Source organism: Gobius niger, assembly GCF_951799975.1.
Source record: "Gobius niger genome assembly, chromosome: 2".
Classification (NCBI taxonomy): Eukaryota; Metazoa; Chordata; class Actinopteri; order Gobiiformes; family Gobiidae; genus Gobius; species Gobius niger.
In genome coordinates this window covers 24021786-24042458 of record NC_136853.1, presented here as the reverse complement: position 1 = coordinate 24042458, position 20673 = coordinate 24021786, and the positions used below count along the sequence as shown (strand labels likewise).

The 20673-nt window shown below is 40.2% G+C and overlaps 1 protein-coding gene across 1 annotated transcript in view; it reads right to left on the bottom strand.

The window, feature by feature from the left end:
- Positions 1–1430: 1430 nt before the first annotated feature.
- fcho2 (FCH and mu domain containing endocytic adaptor 2) overlaps positions 1431–20673 on the bottom strand; it is a 29390-nt gene continuing 10147 nt past the window's right edge. Inside the window, exons 9-29 of the mRNA XM_079552287.1 lie at positions 18435–18479; positions 18279–18348; positions 17637–17661; positions 17452–17508; positions 17206–17316; positions 16984–17163; positions 13999–14023; positions 13632–13664; positions 13119–13158; positions 12957–13042; positions 10713–10799; positions 8776–9267; positions 8341–8456; positions 7970–8096; positions 7466–7577; positions 5476–5631; positions 4863–4995; positions 4590–4789; positions 4431–4495; positions 2951–3115; positions 1431–2871 (exon numbers count right to left, since the gene is read on the bottom strand). Coding sequence (XP_079408413.1) covers positions 2849–2871; positions 2951–3115; positions 4431–4495; positions 4590–4789; positions 4863–4995; positions 5476–5631; positions 7466–7577; positions 7970–8096; positions 8341–8456; positions 8776–9267; positions 10713–10799; positions 12957–13042; positions 13119–13158; positions 13632–13664; positions 13999–14023; positions 16984–17163; positions 17206–17316; positions 17452–17508; positions 17637–17661; positions 18279–18348; positions 18435–18479 — 2348 coding nt within the window. The 3' untranslated portion in view covers positions 1431–2848. The remainder of the gene's footprint in view (positions 2872–2950; positions 3116–4430; positions 4496–4589; positions 4790–4862; positions 4996–5475; positions 5632–7465; positions 7578–7969; positions 8097–8340; positions 8457–8775; positions 9268–10712; positions 10800–12956; positions 13043–13118; positions 13159–13631; positions 13665–13998; positions 14024–16983; positions 17164–17205; positions 17317–17451; positions 17509–17636; positions 17662–18278; positions 18349–18434; positions 18480–20673) is intronic.

The following is a 20673-nucleotide window of genomic DNA, read 5'->3' as shown; positions in this document are numbered from 1 at the left end:
AACTGTAAATATTTATGAACAGAACATTTCCTCTCAAGAAGACTGAGAGCTTGTGTGTCCGTCCCCTGCTGACTCATAACGGTTCCCTGGGTATAACGATCATCCACATCTGTCTAACATCTTTACAGTTACACATAGGGAAGGCCGGTATAGGCTACAGTAAACTCAATAGGCCTACCGGTGTGAAGGACTACCCGAGATTTAAGTCTTGACCATTGGCCCGGTCCCCTCCCCTCCCCCAAAGACACTTAGATTTACACACATGCCTGCGATGACAAATAGCCTGTGACATGCCTCTGAGAACGTGGCACGGAAGCTCCCACTCCCCAGGGTGAAGAGTCTCTCGGAGGAGCCAGATCTTTGCCCTCAATCTCAGAGTCACCTATACGTCCGACTGACTCCATGACATTACGTTTGAAGGGAGACTAGTTGGAAACACTTTAACTGTACAACCAAATTTAAAGATACCCATTATTATAATACAGTACATAATAGTCAGCTTTCATCACGTGTGCAATAATAGGATAGGCTTTTTGGTTTGTTTTCATCATTCACATCTTTCCTTTACACCTGCCTGCCATGAATTGCCTTCATATTTTGGTCAAGGGGTCTTAACCTATAGATGACCTTTTGGTTGAGTTGAAAACAGTGCTCCAAGTCTGACAGTAACTGAGTTATTTTAAAAGGTCTTTGGGGATCAGCGAAGACGTGAAGGTGAGGAATCTGTAGAGCTGTAATAAACCTTAGCGGCTCTTGTTTGTGCAGATGGTTTTCCCCTTGTTGACCTGTGAGATCAAATGAGCATATCAATTATCAATTGTCCATAAAAGTTACTGAGGTGGGAGCCTCTGTCTGTCAGGAGAAATAACTCAATAGTATAGCTCCTGTGGGGCATTGGACAAACCTGCAAGAAGATAAGGTTTGCTTGTCATGCTAAAGGTTTAAGATCCACTAGACTTCTTTGACATGCTTTTAAGCTTCTGATCAGTGGTTAATAAATATGTATGTATTGATTTTAGTAAATGATCTCTCTCATTCAGGTGAGTGGTTACAGCTGTAGAGCGGAGCATAGTTGTAGTAATTGTAGTTTGCATTGTCCTTTTTAGTCTAAGCAGTACATGAATGCAATTATGAGACAGTTTGTCAGGTTGGGCATTGGCTTTTATGTACCTTGGTCTTTGAAATATGGAGAAGGATCTGAGGATTAAAATAATGCAGCGTTTTTTCAGTAAACCTTGATGTTTATCTTCACACACCTACTGTGAATGAAACACACACATTGTAAACAAATAAATGGCAAGACACTTTGAATTTGTATTTTTTATATATATATATTTGCATATAGTTATATATTACACATTTAATACAGACACAATGCAAAAATCATAAAGACACAGTGGCAAAGATATTGGTAAAAATGTACATTTTGACAATCATTTACACATTGTTTTATCTCCAATAAATTTGGTTTGTTACAAGAAAGTTAAGAAAAACATTATTGTGAAAGTGAGAAGAAGCTTTGTGAATTTAAATCAAGAGAGATAGCAAGAACCAGCTTGCTATAATTTTTTTTTTCTCAACCAAGCAAATCACTCTATTGTTCAAATCTCGGATGATTTGATATAAACTTAAGTTCACTTTTCAAATTATGGCTGATTTACATTTAGTGCTGCAACCAGGCACAGCTGTATGAACAATGTCTTAACTGCCAATAACCACCTTTGTGTCCTGCTTAAAGTGTTGCTACTCAAACCACTGGACGTCCTGCAGACACAAAGGTCAAAGCAATGATTAAGTGTAATTACAAACCCTGAAGCCCAACAGAAAGTATCACCACACCAACAGTTTGGTGCTTGTGCTTTTTGTTATTAGAATGTGCTTTCCTCCAGCATCTTCTGACGGTACCCACACCTACAACATTGGATTAGCCAATGGCCTGCATTAGTGATAAGGCATTTATTAATGTATTTGGTGCTACGGCTGCACACATCTGCTGTGCACTTGAGCTGGACCATGTTATAAAAAAGGAGAACAATCAAAACAGCTTCAAGAGGCAACAGGATTCTTTCACTTTTGGAAGACTGTTGTAGAAGTAAAGTTGAGGCATTTTCCCTTCAGTATCCGATAAAGAAGTAAAAACATAACTGGCACAATGTTTGGCGTTGGCCTCATTAGAAAACCACTAGACAAAGGCTGATTCAGGCACATCTAACATATTGGGGCACCCGGTGCCAAAAACATGGCAAAAAGCAAGAGTAAAATCCCTTGATTTTTTTTACTGTGAGACAAATGTAATGGATAATTTAACCAGACCAATCACTGCACCGGTCCCATTAACGGCAATCAGGAAATCACATCTTACCACAGAGAAATGTAGCTTAAAATCTGGAAACCCAACTCTGAGCCAAACACCTTGATTTTGATCCACAGTAACACAGTATCAGGCACTGAGGTCAGATTTTTTGCATTAGTGAAAACAGCATTAATTGATATTGTGCCATAAAGAGAAAGACATATTAGTGAAAAAATATTTGAGAAGGTCAAGTTTTGGATTTGACATTTACAGTTAGAATCAGAGACAAAAACTGTTTTCTTTCATGCGGCATTGTTAAGTAAGGATTGTTAGTGCACATTAGATGTATATCTAATTCATAATCAGTTTCTATACAAAGGTGTATTGATCAAACAGCTCATTATACTTCATTTCAACACTTTCCTAATTATTTTCTTTTCTTTTGTCTCTTACACAGTGTTCATTACTCAGTGCTGCTTCATTGTAGTGAGACTCCCACTTCCAAGGCAAAGTTCTCCTGAGCTGGGATGGATTCATACGACCAGAACAGTCCCCTCAGCAATCTGCCATGTAACGCCCTACAAACACAGATACAAATACAGAGTTTGTATAAAAAAATTAAAAAAAGACACACACTTTAGGAAAAATCCAACCAACCTGTTGCAAATCTCTTCTTACTAAGAGACAGTCTGTAACCCGAGCCCTGCAGCTCCATGTCCACTCCCGACAGCGTGCTCCCTTCGTTCATAAACTGCACCGCCAGAGTGGAGGGGGTCGACGGGCCATTTGAGAGCTCAAACTTGGCCCTTAGCGATCCAGAACCTTTGGTCAAGCACAAATAAATCCTGATCATCACCCTGAATATCTCTACAGAAATAATTTGAATTCCAGCTTACAGTGATTCTCGTTATGATTCGATACAGAACTTGTCTTTAACACAAAGCCAAAAACAAAACACGGGCAGATTTGTGTTTTGGCCACAAACTACGGCTGCACTTTGTCAAATCATCTTTATTGCAATATGAGTTGACACACTGTTCATTGAAACTTAAAAATGTGCAGTTTTAGCCTTGCTTTATTCAGTATCTTTTAAAAGTCTTGTTTTGACAAATTGTTAAAAATACTAAAGGCATCAAAATGTCCTGTGTTGAAATGATTATGTAATATTTAAGACAATAGAAAGCCCTGCTGCATGATATTGGACCATTTTACTCCCACCTGGCGCTTTTTGCCCGTTGAGTGTAGACATTTGTACCTAGATCTGATTTAGGACACATTAACGAAATTGACATTATTGTACAGTTAGTAATATCAGCGGCTTCTATTTGATAAGAAAACTTCCAGTGAGATCAGAGATGACATTCCACTCCCACAGAAGTGACACAAACCAAATGTAACCAAGCGGCAGTAAGGTCCACAAATAGTTTTCAAGGATCCACTAATAACCACAGTGGCCATGTCAAGCCACTCGACACTAGCAAAAAGAGCACAATTGGTGAACAGTTATTCCTGTATTTAAACTTTGACACATGCTGATATTTTAGTTAAAAATGATTCATGGCGGTCACAACTCCTTCCCAACTTTCTTCGCAGAACCAAGTAACTCATGCTCCTAGAGGCCATAAGTGCCACTGCAGGTGTCGTAGCATGTAGCGTTTTTTTTTACTCATTAATTGTCCGTGAGAGTAAATACTACGCTGACAGAAAAGACAAAGGGAGTGAGGGACAGTGTACATTGTGCCACAACCCAATTACACAATGGAGATATTTTTTTCACTCAAACTTGTCTGTAAACACTGCTAAAGTGGCGCTAGCCCGCAGTTAGCTTAGCCCGTTAGCCTGTTAGCTTCTTCTTCGTGATTCCATTAGTGTGTATTGGGGCTTCCGGTTGGGTGCAGGGAAAGCTGCAAGGGTGATCTTCTGGCCTGAGACACCAAGGGGAGATGAAAGACCCCCCGATCATCCCATTAACACTTGTATTACCCCCAGAGGGACTACGGAAAGGATCTTCAGTCCACATGCAACTCTCATTTATTTTCACAAATCTCTGCAGACAAGGGGCCAAAATGGATTCACTCTACCAGAAGCAAAACAAAACATTAGGGAAACCTTCTTTCAAATGACTATGAATCCTTACCGTCATTATCAACCTTGTCGGAGATGTCGTTCAGCTTCCACAAACACTTATTCTGCTCAGAATTCCTTCGTAAAAAAAAAAAAAAAACATGTTTTAGTGACTTATGATGATAAACTAGCTAAGTGTAGACTCTAGGTTTGAGTCTGTGTCTTTCCACACCAGACAGAGTTGGGGAGTGACTGCATGCTCGTCACCCCTCCATCCACAGGCACTAGTATCTGGACGTTGGTCAGCGGGCCTGCGGAAGCCATAGAGTCTGGGTTGTAGCGATAGTCCAACCTCAGGTCGGTGGTGCTCGGTGTGCACTTCCAGTACACCGCGAGGTTGAGGGGAGTGGAGAGGATCCCATCAGTAAGCACCTAGAAAACCAGACCCATTTGGAGTTGAATCAAATCTGTAGGAGTTTGGAACAGAACCGCGACCTTTACTGACCTGGTATTTCAGTATGTCAACGTTGAAATAGGACGCCGAGGGGTTCTGCTCTGAGACTTTCCTGAGATAGGACATTAGCGCTTGCATGTGGAAACAATAGTCCTTGCAATCCGAGTTGCTTTGAGAAGAATCACTGAAGGCAAAACATAAACAAACTTTTCAGCGTGCGTAAAAAGGCTCCGCGTTGTTTACACTTACACCCTTGGAAGAGAACTATGCCTTGTTTATGGAGAATGGTCTTAAAAAAACAACTAACCTAGTAAAAAAGCTAAGCGCTCCAGTTGGAATTGAAAATGGTGAATGGTAAACAACACGATTTTTGACATCAAATTAGCGAGACATAATTATGCGTTGAATGGTTTGGGGCTCAGTGTTATTTAGGAGTGTAAAGTTGTTCAGATGAGGCATGGACTGTCGAGAGCCTGGTCGTTAGCGTGTGGTGGAAAATATTTGCCTGACAGTTTAATGATAGGTTTATGTCAGATTACTAATTAAATTTCCTCCCGCTGACGGTCTACAATCCCTCAGCGCTCTCGCAGACATCTCGCTTTCACTTACACACTGCCGAAACAGGGCTCAACACAGGCCAGAAGCTCCAGAGAGAAGCGCTCACCTGTAGAGCAACTGCTGGTTTGGGAGGATCTGCTCAAGCCGGCTGGTGTTCTTCAGTTTGAAGGTGAGAATGGCTGGGGATGGGTTTGTTGTAAAAACCTTGATAATGCCCATGGGGAACGACAGTGTCATGTCTCCAGTTATCTTCACTATGCACCTGTCGGATATAATGACAATCATTTCACATTTCAAGAACAAAACAGCTGTACAAATGCGGTGTTTTTATTCACAAATAATCAGAGTCTCACAGTTAAAACAATAAGTGCAGTTGAGCTTGTGTGAGACTTTCAGATTGAGCTTTTGCTGTGGTGACATCCTACAGCGTCTATACTGCATTGGTTCTGAAATGTTCCATTTGCTAATCCCTGAAAAAATAAGCCTTTTTCACTGCGGCAATTTAGCAGCAGTTAACTAATAAAAGGCTGTATGTTTTCTCTGCCTCGCACTATAATCTGCCCCATGTATGTTATCCACACTGAAAGAATGGTGTCAGACGAAAGGAAAACATGTCACACATGTGCAGCGTGAAATGGGGACGTGCAACTGTGCTAACTAACCGTTTAACAGCGTATGCAGTGGGACTGTAGGTTTGAAACTTTCAAAACATTCAGGCCCTGATTTACTACGCCAGGTGCAAAAATGCTACTACTTAAAACTAGCACATGATGAAAACAAACTTTATTGTACTTCGTTCAATAGAACCCATAAAAATATTGATTAGATACAGATTGAAATAAATGGTAGAACAATTGAGAGAGTCGACAGCACTAAATTCCTTTAAGTATACAGAGATGGATACTGAAATTTAAAAAAGCACATTGAATATCTAATGAATAAATTATCTAAATATGTTTATTCTCTAAGGTGAGGCACTATCCTCATCTCGATGCTCTCCTATCTCTGTATCGGTCTCTGTTTGAACCACATATCGCATCCTACTCATCTTGAAGATTCTTCAGAAGAAGGTTATGCGTTTTATATCATGGGCAAACTTTAACTCTCCCTCAGATCCTCTTTTTTATGGCTTCACCCTTCTGAAGCTCATTGAGCAACAGATTTCACAATGCTTGTATTATGTATAACGTGGTACAGAAATTAAATTCTAGACTCTGTGAACTCATTGGCCCCTGAATGCATGGAATATCTCATGATGTACAAACTATGTAAATCTGATTTTGAATATTATGATGTGTAGAGACAGGATGGGAACTTTAACAGGCTCCCTCTGTGATGTGATCCTGTTGGTGGGTTGTAATTCTTCTTTCTTTGCTTCTGCACTTTGGTTGTATATTTTAACAGTGGGTCATTGCGCTTCTGGGGGTTCCCTTTTTACAAAGCGGACCTTAATATCAACAAACTGCATGATATAAATTGTATGATATAAATTGTCATGCTTTGTAAATAAATAAATGATATTTTATGAATGTTGCACCTGATTCATCATTATTTAGTATTTTATTAGAGCCTGAAATATGAAATATGAATGAGATCTGTTTTGCTTAATGCTTAGTAAATCAGGCCCCTCTTAACCTCCGCCTTTACACAAATCTAAAAGCTTCTCGAAAAAAAGCAAAAATAGTGAATGAGGATGGAAACGCAGGCAAAAAAAGATCAACAGGACGACAAAAACGCAATAAAACAGGGACAAAAAAGTGATGAAAATGCAAAGAAATGCAACAAAACAAGTGACAAAAACACCATAAAAAAGGGACAAAAAATCTTAGATCAGTTTCGTAGGTCTTCGCTTTCAAATGAGGCGTCACACTGGCCTATAGGCTGTGAGCTCCAGTCGAGAAGCTTTTAGATTTGGGTAAAGCCGAAAAGGAGAAAATGTTAAGGCGGGAGTTAAGAGGTTAATATGAATGTTTTCATTGTAGACAGTTCCTAATCCATCATCTGTACTTGGTTGTTAAACCACGTGGCACAAAAGGGCTTGAGGATGTTTGTCTGCAGTTTCCCCGGTTCATGTTTGCAGGTTCTGAGAGACTCACTTGGAAGGATCAGCGCCTTTGAAGTACGCATTAACCGTCTCAGTGAAGGCTACGGCGATGGGCAAAGCATCTAGGGATCCCAGCGTCACAGGACTGGGGCCACGTGATGTTCCTGAAAAAGGAGAACTATTAGATTTTGTCGTGTCATGGCAACTTTATACTTTACTTCAGGACTACAGATTTGATAATGCAGGCGTGTATTTCAGAAGTATTACTGCAGTGAAAAACAAACATCTCTACAGTGCAGGTTCATGTGGAGATAGTTAGAACTACAGCTGTAATCATATAGAACAAAAGAGTAGAGGAAGAATACGGAATAAAGAATAAATGACCGCAATGACAAAGGGGCAAAAGGAGATAACAGAACACAAATGAGCAGTGAGAATTTCGAACCAGGCAAATGCAGCAGAATAGTCTAATCTAGCAAATTAATCAAATGAAAAGAGAAAAAAAGAGGACTGGGATGAGAACATGACCCTTAGAGTATCTAGACCAGGAACTCACCGACAGTCGGAGTGTTTCCTGCACTGAACGACGCATTCGAAGACAAGGAGGATGAACTCTCCGCCCGGGCCAGGGGTGCAGGGGGAGGCGGGCTGGCGTTGATCTTAGGTGGACTGAACGGTCGGACCTAACAGTTTAGACGATTTCAATTAGTCTCTGTAAACATCTGTACTAGGAAAGTAAAATTACAATCAAATCAACATCAAATAATTATACAAGTCTAGATAAAGCTTTGTTTTAGTTGAGCAGTTAACATTAGAGTATTCAGAAGAAATAAATGGTAAATCTGATCATGAATACTGTACATTACTTTTTTGGCCCTAATCCTTTCTTTAGGATCCATAAAGTTTACTGACTGCACGTCAACGCACAATTTCATTAATGCCCGTGAGCTTTCCTGTGGGGAGCTTGGGTCTGGAGGACGGCCGAGGCGGAGGCATCAGAGCTCCAGGTATCAGAGGGGTGGTGGGTCGGTTGGGTGGGGGCACTGTAAAAAACAAAAAACAAAACAAAACAAAAAGCATAAGAAATGTATGATCAACAAGGAAACAAATAACATATGAGCCACAAACCAGGCTTTTAGAAAACATGCAACACACATCAAAATGATCTATAAACATTCAGTCTCAAAGGCTGGGATGCAAAAAAAAATGTACCAAGAAACAAACAAACAACAACAACAAAAAACAAACCGTAAAACACCGAACTGAAACTGAACAACTGAACTCAACATCAAACAGGCCGGATTAAACTCAATATAAACATTCCACTTTAGGCAACTTTCCTGCCTCACGATGCAAAGTTACCATTAAATGTCATGTTTGCTGAAGCTGCTGGTTTATCACTGACGCCACAGAAGACGTCTGAGAAACAGTTGAGGCAGTCGTTCGGACCGGCCAACACTTTGGCTTCAGACGCCTCATCTGACAGGAAACGGCTTGACCTGCCAGAGCTGGGGAAGGGGCGCGGGGGCTCCTTCAGCGGGGGTCCGGAGCTTTGGTGTCGAACCGGAGCAAAGCTGTCATTGAAGGCAATCCACTGGCTTTGGGACCAGCACACGGTGGAAAAGGCGTCCACGCTCTTTGGCGGGCTGTGGGCGACCGGGCTCGTGATGGGGTCGTCTGCAGGCAGGGTTATGGGAGCGCTGTGGGCTCGGACAGGCGCAGGTTTGAGTGCTTGGACAGGCTCTTCCGGCGAATCCCAGGGAGAGGTAGTGGAGGATGAGACGGAGGCGACATCTTTGGACGGCGGGATCTTCGCCAGTGACGAGGAGCACTTGTGTTGCAGCGTAGTGTCCGCTGAGAGGGGCGCAGAGTTGATGATGGGACGCGACAGATGCACAACAGAGTCAAGCAGACCAACATTACATATGATAGTCATAGTTTCACTAATGAGGAACGGTTCATGTCATTGTAGGTAGAATACAGAGCAGATATTTAAGGTAGAACTTTCCTTTAAAGGAGCTATCATTGATTTTTTAAATTACGGTTATTGGAATAAAATTTGTTTTGTCCATTACTAATGGTAAAAGCAGACATTTGTCCAAAAAATACTGGTTTTAAAGCCTTAAACAGTCATAAAATGTCAGACTAGTAGGCATTTTTTACAGTGAAGTGACAGTTTTCCTCCTGAAAGTTGTGAAACCTGGTTTAAACTCAGTCCCTGTGACAAATGCTGATGTTGTAAATGCATTAGGAAAGTTTGAGATGAGTTTGGACCAGAAAACAGCTATTTGAAATTAGAGTGAGTTCTTTGAACAATCAGGTATAGCTCCTTTAACCTCTTACCCCCCACCTTCACAGAGCACATTTTGTCTAGTTCAGTCTCACCCAAATCTAAAAGCTTCTTGGCTGGAGCTTGTAGCTTATAGGCCAGTTTAACACACCCCACTGAAAGCTACAAAAAATAATCTAAGCTGATCATTTCCCTTGTATGTTTCAGTTTTCTTACAGTATGTTGTTTGTATTACTTGATTTGTCTTTGACTTTTATTGTTGTAGTTGACGTATTTACCGGACTTTGCATCCTGTGTTAAGTCTGTTTATTCACCCCTCCATTGTTTTTAGATGTGTGCACGGCACTTTGGCCAACTGTAAAGTTTTTAGAGTGCGTTATAAATAAAGTTGGTCATGGTATCTGCGTTGCCGTCACTCTTCTGTCACTTTTTTTGCTTCGTTTTGTCAGTATTTCATTGCTTTTTTTTGCCAGGAAGCTTTTAGATTTGGGTAAAGCCAAACAGGCAAAAATGTGGTCGGTTCAGGTGGGGGTTAAGAGGTTAAACTGTCATACTGCTGGGTTAGTTAGTGAATATTCTGTGAAACAATCCTATAGCATAAGTTTTTATATAAGTAAAGCTTTATCACAAACAGCACATACGCAGCAGACATTGTAATTCAGTCTCCCTGTATTGTAATAATATGGAAATGTATTATACAAACCTACAATTGTATTACATGTCATAAAGAGATGTAACATGAGCCACATTCACGCATGCTAAAGTCTGGGTTTTCTTGCATAAATCATGTGTGAAAGTCTTTGATGAACGCCTCACGGTGTGCCTGGATGAAACCTGAATTTGTTTATTGTTTGATTCAACTTTTCACTCGGTCTGACATTATGGAGTCAAGCAATACATGAACTTTGTTAAGACATGCTCACATAAAGCCACACATTAGCCCTAAACTGAAGGGATAAAATGACCAAGCAGTTCATCAGCACGGACGACTTCCAAAGCCATATTTTACCTGGTGTTTCGGCAAGAAAAACATCATCGCACTCATTTACCACAAATGTTGGAGACGAAGGATTTGGGAAGAAAAGAGAGGCTAAATCTGACAAAAAGCCAAAATAAACGTAAATAAATACACATAAAGTAACATCAAATCAGTACATTATTTAAGACTAGCAGCTCATGGTTCGGTGTCATGTGTGCAGGTGAAGCTGGTAATACAATGTAGGGAGATTAAAGCGGCTAAAAGCACAGGCCTAATTCTCTTCAGTGTGGGCACTCGCTGATGCTCTTTTGACTTTTAAGCTGTGACCTTCGACAGTAATGAGAGACTGTTTGACAACATACGTGCTGGTGGGTTTTATAGCCGACCCGCTGACCTTAACTAGGTGCCAATTAACTGTGGATTATGCTTAGCCTAGGCAACGGGTCAGTGCTAATGTCACCCTCTTTTAACACAGGTGTAATGTGCAAGCCATAAGAAGCACTAAACTCAACACTTAATAGTCTAAGGTTTTTCAGACCTTTCGTTTATACTCCAAGCACTCGCAGCTCAAGTGACCTCACAATTATTTGGAAAGTGAACGACAATTTCTTTTGGCAAATAATAAAGATAATATGTTGTAATAATAATAGCTTTCCTTACAAAATAACATTCAAATCCTACTCAGTTTCACCTTGTTTATATAATCTGTAATTATTCCGAGGACCCCCTGTTAAAGTGCATATGACAGGTTTTAATGCTTGACTTGTTTAGAAGAATAACATCTGTTGTAAGTAAAGAATTATTCATTTTATTTCAGTGAAGCAGCCATTTAAAGGCACACTGCGCAACATTTTGGACTATACTGTTGCCATGAAAAAAAAACATGCTCCTAATGACCCGCTCAACACAGAAAATGCTTTTACTGCGGTGGGTAATTAAAGACTGGATTTAGATCAGGACCTAACATCTTTAAATCTCACATTCTGCTGCCTTTACTCACATCACCATGGCGACGAGCTGGAGACGCACCCACTCCCAGTAAAGTTAGGAGAGCTGAGCCGCTCACAGCAAAAGCTCATGATTGTTTGTACATTTATGAGCTATTTTTCAATTATGAAAATATCTGTCAAAAAAAAAGAAGCTTGTATTTCAATTTTATTTATGGGATAAAACTGTACGCCGTGTGGCTTTAAAGGAGCTATACTTGACATTTTTTTCTTTTTGGAGGAAGTATGTTGTTTGTGTTTGCGCCGTGTTATGATTTGTTGATGTTGTGTATGGTCAACCCAAATAGTCAATATGTGACTAAATGGGCTTTACCTTTTTCGTCACATATTGACGAAGAACGTCTGTGACGGTAAAAATACCCATTTCGTCACATTTTGACTAAAAGGGTTCAAATCAGGTAGAGTCCCTTTAATGAAGAAACATTGGGCAGAAAAATATTTTTTATTAGAATCTTTAAGTTTCTGACAAGTTTCATAGCTTGACTCATTTGCCATTGACTAAACATTTTAGTTTAAAATTGTTTGCTTCTGTCTATGTCACTTCCTGTCATGGTCCAATAAGGAAGTGAAACTATAAATGTCACAAAAATGGTCAAACTAAAAAAAACTGGGTACATTTTTTAACAACTAAGTAACTCATGCCCCTAGAGGCCATTAACGCCACTGCAGGTGTCGTAGCATGTTACGTTTTTTTACTCATTAATTGTCCGTGAGAGTAAATACTACGCTGACAGTAAAGACAAAGAGGGATATTTTACGTCCAATTATACAATAGAGATCATTTTTTTTCACTCAAACTTGGCTGTAAATACTGCATAAGTGGTAGCTTAGCCTGTTACCTTCTTCTTTGTGATTCCATTAGTATATTTATTGCGCCTCCAACTCAGAGCAGGGAAAGTTGCAAGTGTGGTTTTCTGTTTCTGACACCAGGGGGGAGATGAAAGACCCTCAATCATCCCATCAACACTTGTATTACCCCCGGAGGGACTACGGAAAGGATTTATTAAAGGTAAATAAGTTACTTAGTTCTCATTTTACTATGTTAAATAAAATATGTGTCTAATGTGTCATATGCACTTTAAGCACTTGTGTACTGCCAGGGGTCCCTGTACACTTGATTGGGATAAACAGATCCAGGGAACCAAAATCAGAAAAGAAAACATCAAATAATAACGAAAGAAGAAAAATCTAAGTTCCTAATGACCATAGCACTGAAGTTAAGCTGCAACGTTTGAGTAATTAAACGTTTAACTCTTACAACACGCACCTGTTGTGGAGGACGTGGATGAAGAGGAGCCTGCAGCAACATTTGGGCTGAACGGGTCGAGCGATAACAGGTCATTGTTTAGGAGCCTAAACAGGAATAAAAAAAAAACAATATTGGTGAAAGAGACAATTAGGTATGAGAAAGAAAAATAACAATTCTTACTCGCATGATGATGACACTTTGCTTTTTGCCAGTTCATCACCTAAGAGAAACAAATCAGACGTACAGGGTCGTGTCAGTGCAAACAATAGTCACAAATAAATAAAATAAATCTGACCAAAGAGTTAAACTGAAGTTATATAAACCACAAGGCCCACAGAGGATTTATTTGCAGTAAGATCAACACGTACACACCTGTTGATCTTACTCAAATATGTGCATTTTGTTTATTGAAACACTTGGTAAATGGGGTAGGAAAAAAAAAGGGAAACTTTACATAATTTTGCCCCTTTCCAAAGAGTTATAAAGTGAAAGCAGCGGTTATTCTGAAAATGTAGAAAACTCAAAATGATGATACAAACTGATATCAAACAGCTTGTGTTGTGTCAGCCATGTTAGTTGTAATGTCAGGTATAGCTGCAGCGGTGAACCCTTTGTAAACCAAGAGAGTAGAGCAGTGTTGCCAATGATTTTCAATGGAGAGGAAGGCAGGGAGTAGACCAATGACGTACTTACCACGGCCCATCTTTATCATGGCTCCTGTGTGTCCTATGTGTGTGTAAAGTAAAGTTTACAGCTATCAGAGGAGCATTGCTGTGCTTCATAAATCAAATGGTAAAATGAAAACATATCTATTTGAGTAATGAGTCCCATTTCTTCCTAGTTGTGAAATATTCTCTCAAAACTCTCGAAAAGAACACATTACTTTTGGGGGGGATTTGTTGCTTTTGACGAGCAGTGAGGATTTTTTTTTTAGTTATTGAAAAAAAAAAAAAACTCCGGCCAGGAAAAATGGACTTGAAGAGTGAGGCAGTCAAGCCCTTTCACAGACATGGAGTTTGACAGCGCTCCACGAAGGTCGGGTAGAAAAGAAAATACTCACTGGACTGGTTTCTCCGCATCTGACCCTGCACGAGAAACCAGAAAACTGCTGTTAGAGCTAATGACAGGTTAAAACAATTGTGCAGCAACACTTAAAAAGAAAAAAAACAACAACTTCAGCATCAGGGGTGGAAACTAACAAAGTAACAAGTACAAGTACAGATAAACTTCTACTTTAAGTGACTTTTATGATGAATACTTTTACTTCACTACATTATAGAGCCTGTATCTGTACTTTCTACTCCACTACATTTTTAAATTGGGTTAAGTAAAAGTATTTTATTTTCGAAGTGAACCCTCTATGATGAAGTGGTTTAGTCCCAGTTTAGACCTGGTTCAGTGGTTTACTCCTTTACACCTGGTTTGATTCAAATGATTAAAAAAATCCTGCACATTAAACTCTTAAACGCTTTTACTTTTTACATATGAAGTACATTTTACAGTGCATACTTTTACCTAAGTAAAAACTGCATCGGATACTTTTACTTTTGTACATTTTTGGTCCTGTATCTGCACGTTTACTTAAAGGAGCTATACCTGATTTTACTTCTAGAAATGGAATGACATTTATTTTGTCCTCCTTTACTGTATTGTAAACTCAAACAAACAGCTTACATCAACATTTTAATACATTTTTTGAACTTTCAGGCTATTTTTCCAGCATTTTTGTGAAAGTGACCCTAAAAAGTGGCCCTGCAAGTTGTCAAATGTGTCTATAAACATGTCCCTGTAAAGAATTTGGATGCTACAAATATATTAGGAAAGCTAGGAATGAGTTTTAATTTAGTGGCTTCCCCTTTCATTGTTTGCAATACAAAAAAATCAGGTATAGTGCCTTTAAGTAAGAATATTGCGTATTTATTCCACCACTGTTCAGCTTTAATCCTGACGCTGCAGGAAATGTTGAAAAAGTTCTGATCATGAAAATATTCCATGAGTCAAAATAGATATTTATGTGCCCTATACCTTTTATACAGTCATGGAATTAAATTGATTTGGTTCTTCAGTAAAAGCAGACTTCCTGTGCATCTAATTATAAAACATGTGACTGAATTGGAGCTAGCTGTTGTCGTCTACAGTATTACTGAAACGTGCCTGTAAATACATCCCTGTGAAGAACTGAGAAGTCGGAAATGAGATTGGAAAGTTGGGAATAAGTTTGGACCAATTAAAAATGTATACACTCCCTCTGTCACATTGCTTGTAAATAAAAAAAAACAGGTACAGGGCCTTTAGCTTGTTCCTCTTGAAGGGTAAAGATTACATTACACATTCCAGAGATACAAAACAAGATGAAGCCACTTGTGTCCGGCTACTTTACCTTAAGGCATAAATCATTCACACAGTTCAAGACCAGATTTACCTCTATGGGCCACCGGCGAAATGTAAACATGGCACGTTTCACCCAAGAATTTATTTATCGGAGGAAAAAGGTTTAAGTGTTGTCAGAAAATAACTGAAACCAAGCGGGACAAAGGATCACAGCGAAATGGTTTAAGCAGCGCGGCACTGCGAGGGCCATAGTTTAGTCCCACGGGCGCTAAGCAGCAAATGGGTTCAATTACGGCTCTGCCCGGCCACACACACTCTCACAACTTCCATCTCTGTTTCAATAAAGGCCCGGCGCTGCAGAGGGGGAGGCTAACGGGAGGAGAACTACACAAAAAAAAGACACCAAATAATTCACTCCAGATGCAATATTTGTCACCACCTCAGATGTATAGTAGAGGAGATTGCCACAAAGGTTTTCTGTTTGACGAAAAGGGAAACAGAAGAGGCAAACACGTGGATTCTGTTGTGTAATGACGGCTGTATTTTTCCAACAGGTAAATTAAATTAAACCGTAAACTGTAAATTGTGTGGGTTTAAAAATGATTGCCAAACCCTGTTGAACTAGTGCCATTCCCAGTGCCTTCGAAAAACGAGACATTGATTTAATTAAGTCGCCTGTATAATGTTGGCCTTAAATGATAAACTCATGCACAATGCAACTTGTAAGCATCAGCAATAATTCTGAAGCTGTGTGATTACAGAATGAAAATAAAAAAGGTCAGAAAGGGCTCAAACTGCAGCACAAATTCGAGTGAGAGCGTGTGGTTGGAGGAAGGTGCCGTGACATTGGTGAATGTGCAGTCGGAGACGGCTGTGTGGATTTACTAGAACCTTCACGCCACTGAGCTCTCCAGCCCCTGCAATAACACCAGCAACAACAGAGTGACAGTAGCTTTTACTTTTATTGGTTCAAGCTGCTTTTTACAAAACTACTCGAAAGGAAGTATGGAAACATTTCCACAATGTGACATAGTTTAACCTCTAGGTATTTAGGTTCCAGATTTGTCCACTAGAAGCCTAATCTTCTGACTTCAGTAGGGTTTTAAAAATGAATCAAAATGTCTGTTTTTTATTTACATAAAAATCTTCTTATATTAGTCATTTACTATATAAAATATTTACTATATGAAGAGTAAACATTAACGTCTTAACTGCCAGTGCCTCATTTGAAGCCAAAACCTGCTAAACGGATCCTTTCCCTCGCATTGTTGTCATCTTTTTTGCATGTTTTCATCTTTGTTTGTATCTTGTTCTTATCTTGTTTACATCACATTTTTATCGCTTTTTAATCGCTTATTTTGTCTGTTTTTCTTTGCGTTTTCATCTCGTTTTTGTGACTTTTTTGTTGCTCTTTTGTCACTTTTTTGTTGTTCTTTTGTCACTTTTTTAGCTGCTACTAGTTACATTTTCACCTTTGTTTTTGTCACTTTATGTTTAATTTTCATCTTTGTATTTGTCACTTTTTTGATGCATTTTCATCCAGTTTTTGTTGCTTCTTTTTTCGAGAGGCTTTTAGATTTGGGTAATGCCAAACTGGAGACTCTCTGCTGGGTTAAGGCGGGGGTTAAGAGGTTAAGACTGTCAGCGTGTGCCCCACTAGGTTGCACATGCTGCTGTCGCCCTCTAGTGCCTCTAGTGGGTTAGGGCGTCTCACCGAGGCGGAGGGGGAGAGGATGATGTTTCCAATGGAGGCCTTCAGCTCGTCGATGGTGGCTCGGTTCTGGTGCATCCCGTTGTTTGGTTGGACGGGCTTGATTTCCACGTGAAACTTCCGCGGTTCGTCCTCGTCCTCTGAATCGCTGGACGAGTAAAAGGAGTTTTCTTTGGCATGTGAGCAAAGGCGTTAAGAAATGGGAACAGGAAAACCAAAACAAACCACAAAAATAACAAAGTAAAAACAACACGCATTGTAAACGGCCAAAAGGATATTGTTCTCATTTTCTTCTGGCCTTATACAAAAGCCCTCGGCATCAACTTGAGGGACATTCTGAAAAATAAATATTCCTCAATCGCAATTTGAAATGCATTTAGTGATTCCGTCAGTATATTTTCACACTGCTTCCACATGTGGTGCTGTATGTAGTTCTTCCTTCTCCCATTGTGAGTGCGTGCGGGTGCTTACTGCGTTCTGGATGTCTATGGCCCCGTAGTATCCTGGGGGAGCACCATTGGCCGTGTTCTATAAACAAAGAAAAAGAGAAAAGACAGTCGGAAACTCAAATAAACAGGGAGGACAGTTTGGTCTATATGCAACTATAGCAACAAAATGATGCGTAAAATGTAGATATCATCAACTAAAATACTCACAGCAGCTTCAACTTCTGTCGATTCTCTAAAAGGAAAAAGAACAAAGGAATAAGTGTGTCTAAAGTGCTGCACAATGACGAGTATTAAAACAACGGTTTCTCTGTTTAGATCCACCGGCTCTCATTAAAGCAGTACTAAGTAACTCATGCGCCTAGAGGACATAAGCGCCACTGCAGGAGTCGTAACAATCGTTTTTTTAATCATTAATTGTCCGTGAGCATAAACACTGCACTGACAGAAAAGACCAAGGGACAGAGGGATATTGTACATCCAATTACACAATGGAGATCATATTTTTCACTCAAACTTGGCTGTAAATACTGTTTAAGTGGCGCTAGCCCGCAGTTAGCTTTGCCCGTTAGCCTGCTAGCTTCTTCTTCGTGATTCCATTAGTGTGTATTGGTGTCTCTGACCCGTAGGCAGGGGAGTTGCAAGCATGGTTTTCTGGCCAGAGACACCAGGGGGAGATGAAAGACCCTCAAATCACCCCATTAACACTTGTATTAACCCCAGAGGTACTACAGAAAGGATTTATTAATGGTAAACAGGCTACTTAACAAGTACTGCTTTAAAATAATAAAAAACAAGTGCACTAAAACCCAAATAACACAATAAATAAATTGTTGAACTTTCTTAACTCACGTAGAGTCTGTGTCCTTGTCTTTCCTGCGTCCAGGGATACCAAAAGGTTTTCGCTTTCTTGGTTTGGCAACTTCATAAAAAGGTTCAAAACAATATTCAGAACAATCATGAGAATAAAATCAGAAGAAGGGTCTTATATTTCATGACAGGACTGACCTTCAGTAGCAATCGCTATATTGCACTCCTCAAACTCTATTGGTCCTAATGAGACAAAGAATAATTGAGGTTCATTTGGCACAGAAAGGGTCACTGATTCACTGCTTGGACTGCAGCGCGAGTACATCACGCAAGAACTACAAATATACAACACAGGAGAAAGGCAGGGAGAAGCACGCAACATGCAGTGTGGCGTGCCATACGCAGTGTGTACACAAACAGGGCTGGGCCAGTCCCGGAGGGCAGACGGGGTCAATAACAGAGTCAACTGCGTGTCTGGTGGCTCTGCAGAGATGTGACACTTCCTCCTGGGGACAGAGAGCACTCTCTCCCTGGCAACACTGTACCCCCAACCTGGGACACAGTCTTCAACACGGGTCTTAAGTCAACACAGCCAACTCCTGGTTTGAAGATTGAGCTGAAACTAAACCTGCCCACACATGACACGCAAAGTCACTTAAACCTATTACAATAAGACCAACAAGTCTAAGATTAGATGATGAGAAGTGTTTAAAACCTGCGCTCAAGACATGCAATTTTCACCTTTGTAGCCGGCTCAAAGTATGTCCTCAAACAAGCAGGCGAGAACACCAACATTTCAAAAGAGGAAGAAATGATTTCCTGAATCTATGACGTCTTATTACCAATAAAACCTGCTGACCATGTATTTCAGGTAGTTTGATTCCTGTAGTAGTTTAGCATTTGATATTTCGGCTTTCTTTATGCTCCAACTGGAGAAAAAAACATAAACAAAACTTCATCACTTTAAAGACGATTTATGTGAACTGAAATCAAAATAGATAATAAACATTTACTTTTCAAGGTTGGCACTGACTTCTGTGCTTAATTATTTTGGCCTGAAGGTAATTCAGAGCTCTCTGGATGTGGTCACGTCGCCCCACATCCAAAGACTACATGCGATGGTTATTAACAGAGAACAGGCTTAATTTACATAAAAGCCTCAGAAAAAAAGTGACCGTCAATGCAATGATTCTAAAGCAACTCCTAATCTGGTGCTTTACTAAAATGTGTACAGTGTCCGTGCTCCAATGTCATTTTCCCAGAGGACGTTGGTTGCAAACAGAATTGACACATTGTTTGGCGTGTGCATTTGCAGAGTGAAGCGCAGGGACACGGCGAGTCACGAGAGGCATCACGACAACTGAAGTGGATAGAGCCCATCAATGACTACTCTACTGTGTAATATCATCCTCTTCACCGCTGGCAAATCAGCAGTGACAGCATAAATAACTGTTTGTGTTTGTGCGGGCGCATGTTATGCCAATCAAAACAGAACTGCTCTGCCCGGTTTTGTCCCTCGGGAGGAAATATCAGTAGATCCATCAAGACTCATTAATGGCAATAGCTTAAAACATTCATTTCACAAAGTTCAATTAATGACATTCAATCTTTTTGCTGTAATTGGTGATTTGATGAATATGTATGAAGAGGTTGATTGTTTAATGAGTTGGCGTGTAAAGGCCCTGTCTCTTTATCACTGTAAAATAGCAGACAATATTTTTGCAGAGAGACGTCACAATAAGTCCAAATAACAGACACATGAATATTACCTAACTCTAGGCACACATTAGGAACAGCTTAACGTCTCATAAACACACAGACAGTGTTGTTTATACAACAGAAGATGTGTTTTTTCTTTCTACTCTCTGTGAGGGAAGCATGCCGTCACGCTTCAGTGCAGAATGGCTTTTAAATTGTATATGCTTCACATGGTACTGGGAGAGAGAGGGGCGGGGGATTGCGTGTCTGGCTCACTGCCAGTTGACAGCTCAGCTGGATATCGTTGAAGACTCAGAACCCCCCTGCCTCGCAGCGTGTCACTTTGGGATTGTTTCCGCAATAGAAAGTTTATTCAACCTCTCTCTCTCTAAAGGCGCAGGACTGGCCATCCGTTCAACCATTTAATCAGAGGACAGACAGGTTATTTTTCGGACAGGGTCAGAGCTGCTGTTCTATCCCTAATGAACAGCTTGATTCTCAAGGAATTTTCTGACAGTTTTTTAGACTCAATTAATTCTGCTGTCCAAACAAATGAAGGACACCACTTTTTCCAGACAGGCCCTGAGCACAGGGGTCATCGTTTGTGTACACACAAACACAGCAGAGGTGAACCCTTTGTGCCTTTGACCTGGCGTAATGTAGTACAAGTACATGCTGCTGTAGAAGTAGAGTAATTATAGGGCTTTTACAAGTGCAAGGGTTACAGAAAGAGGAACTG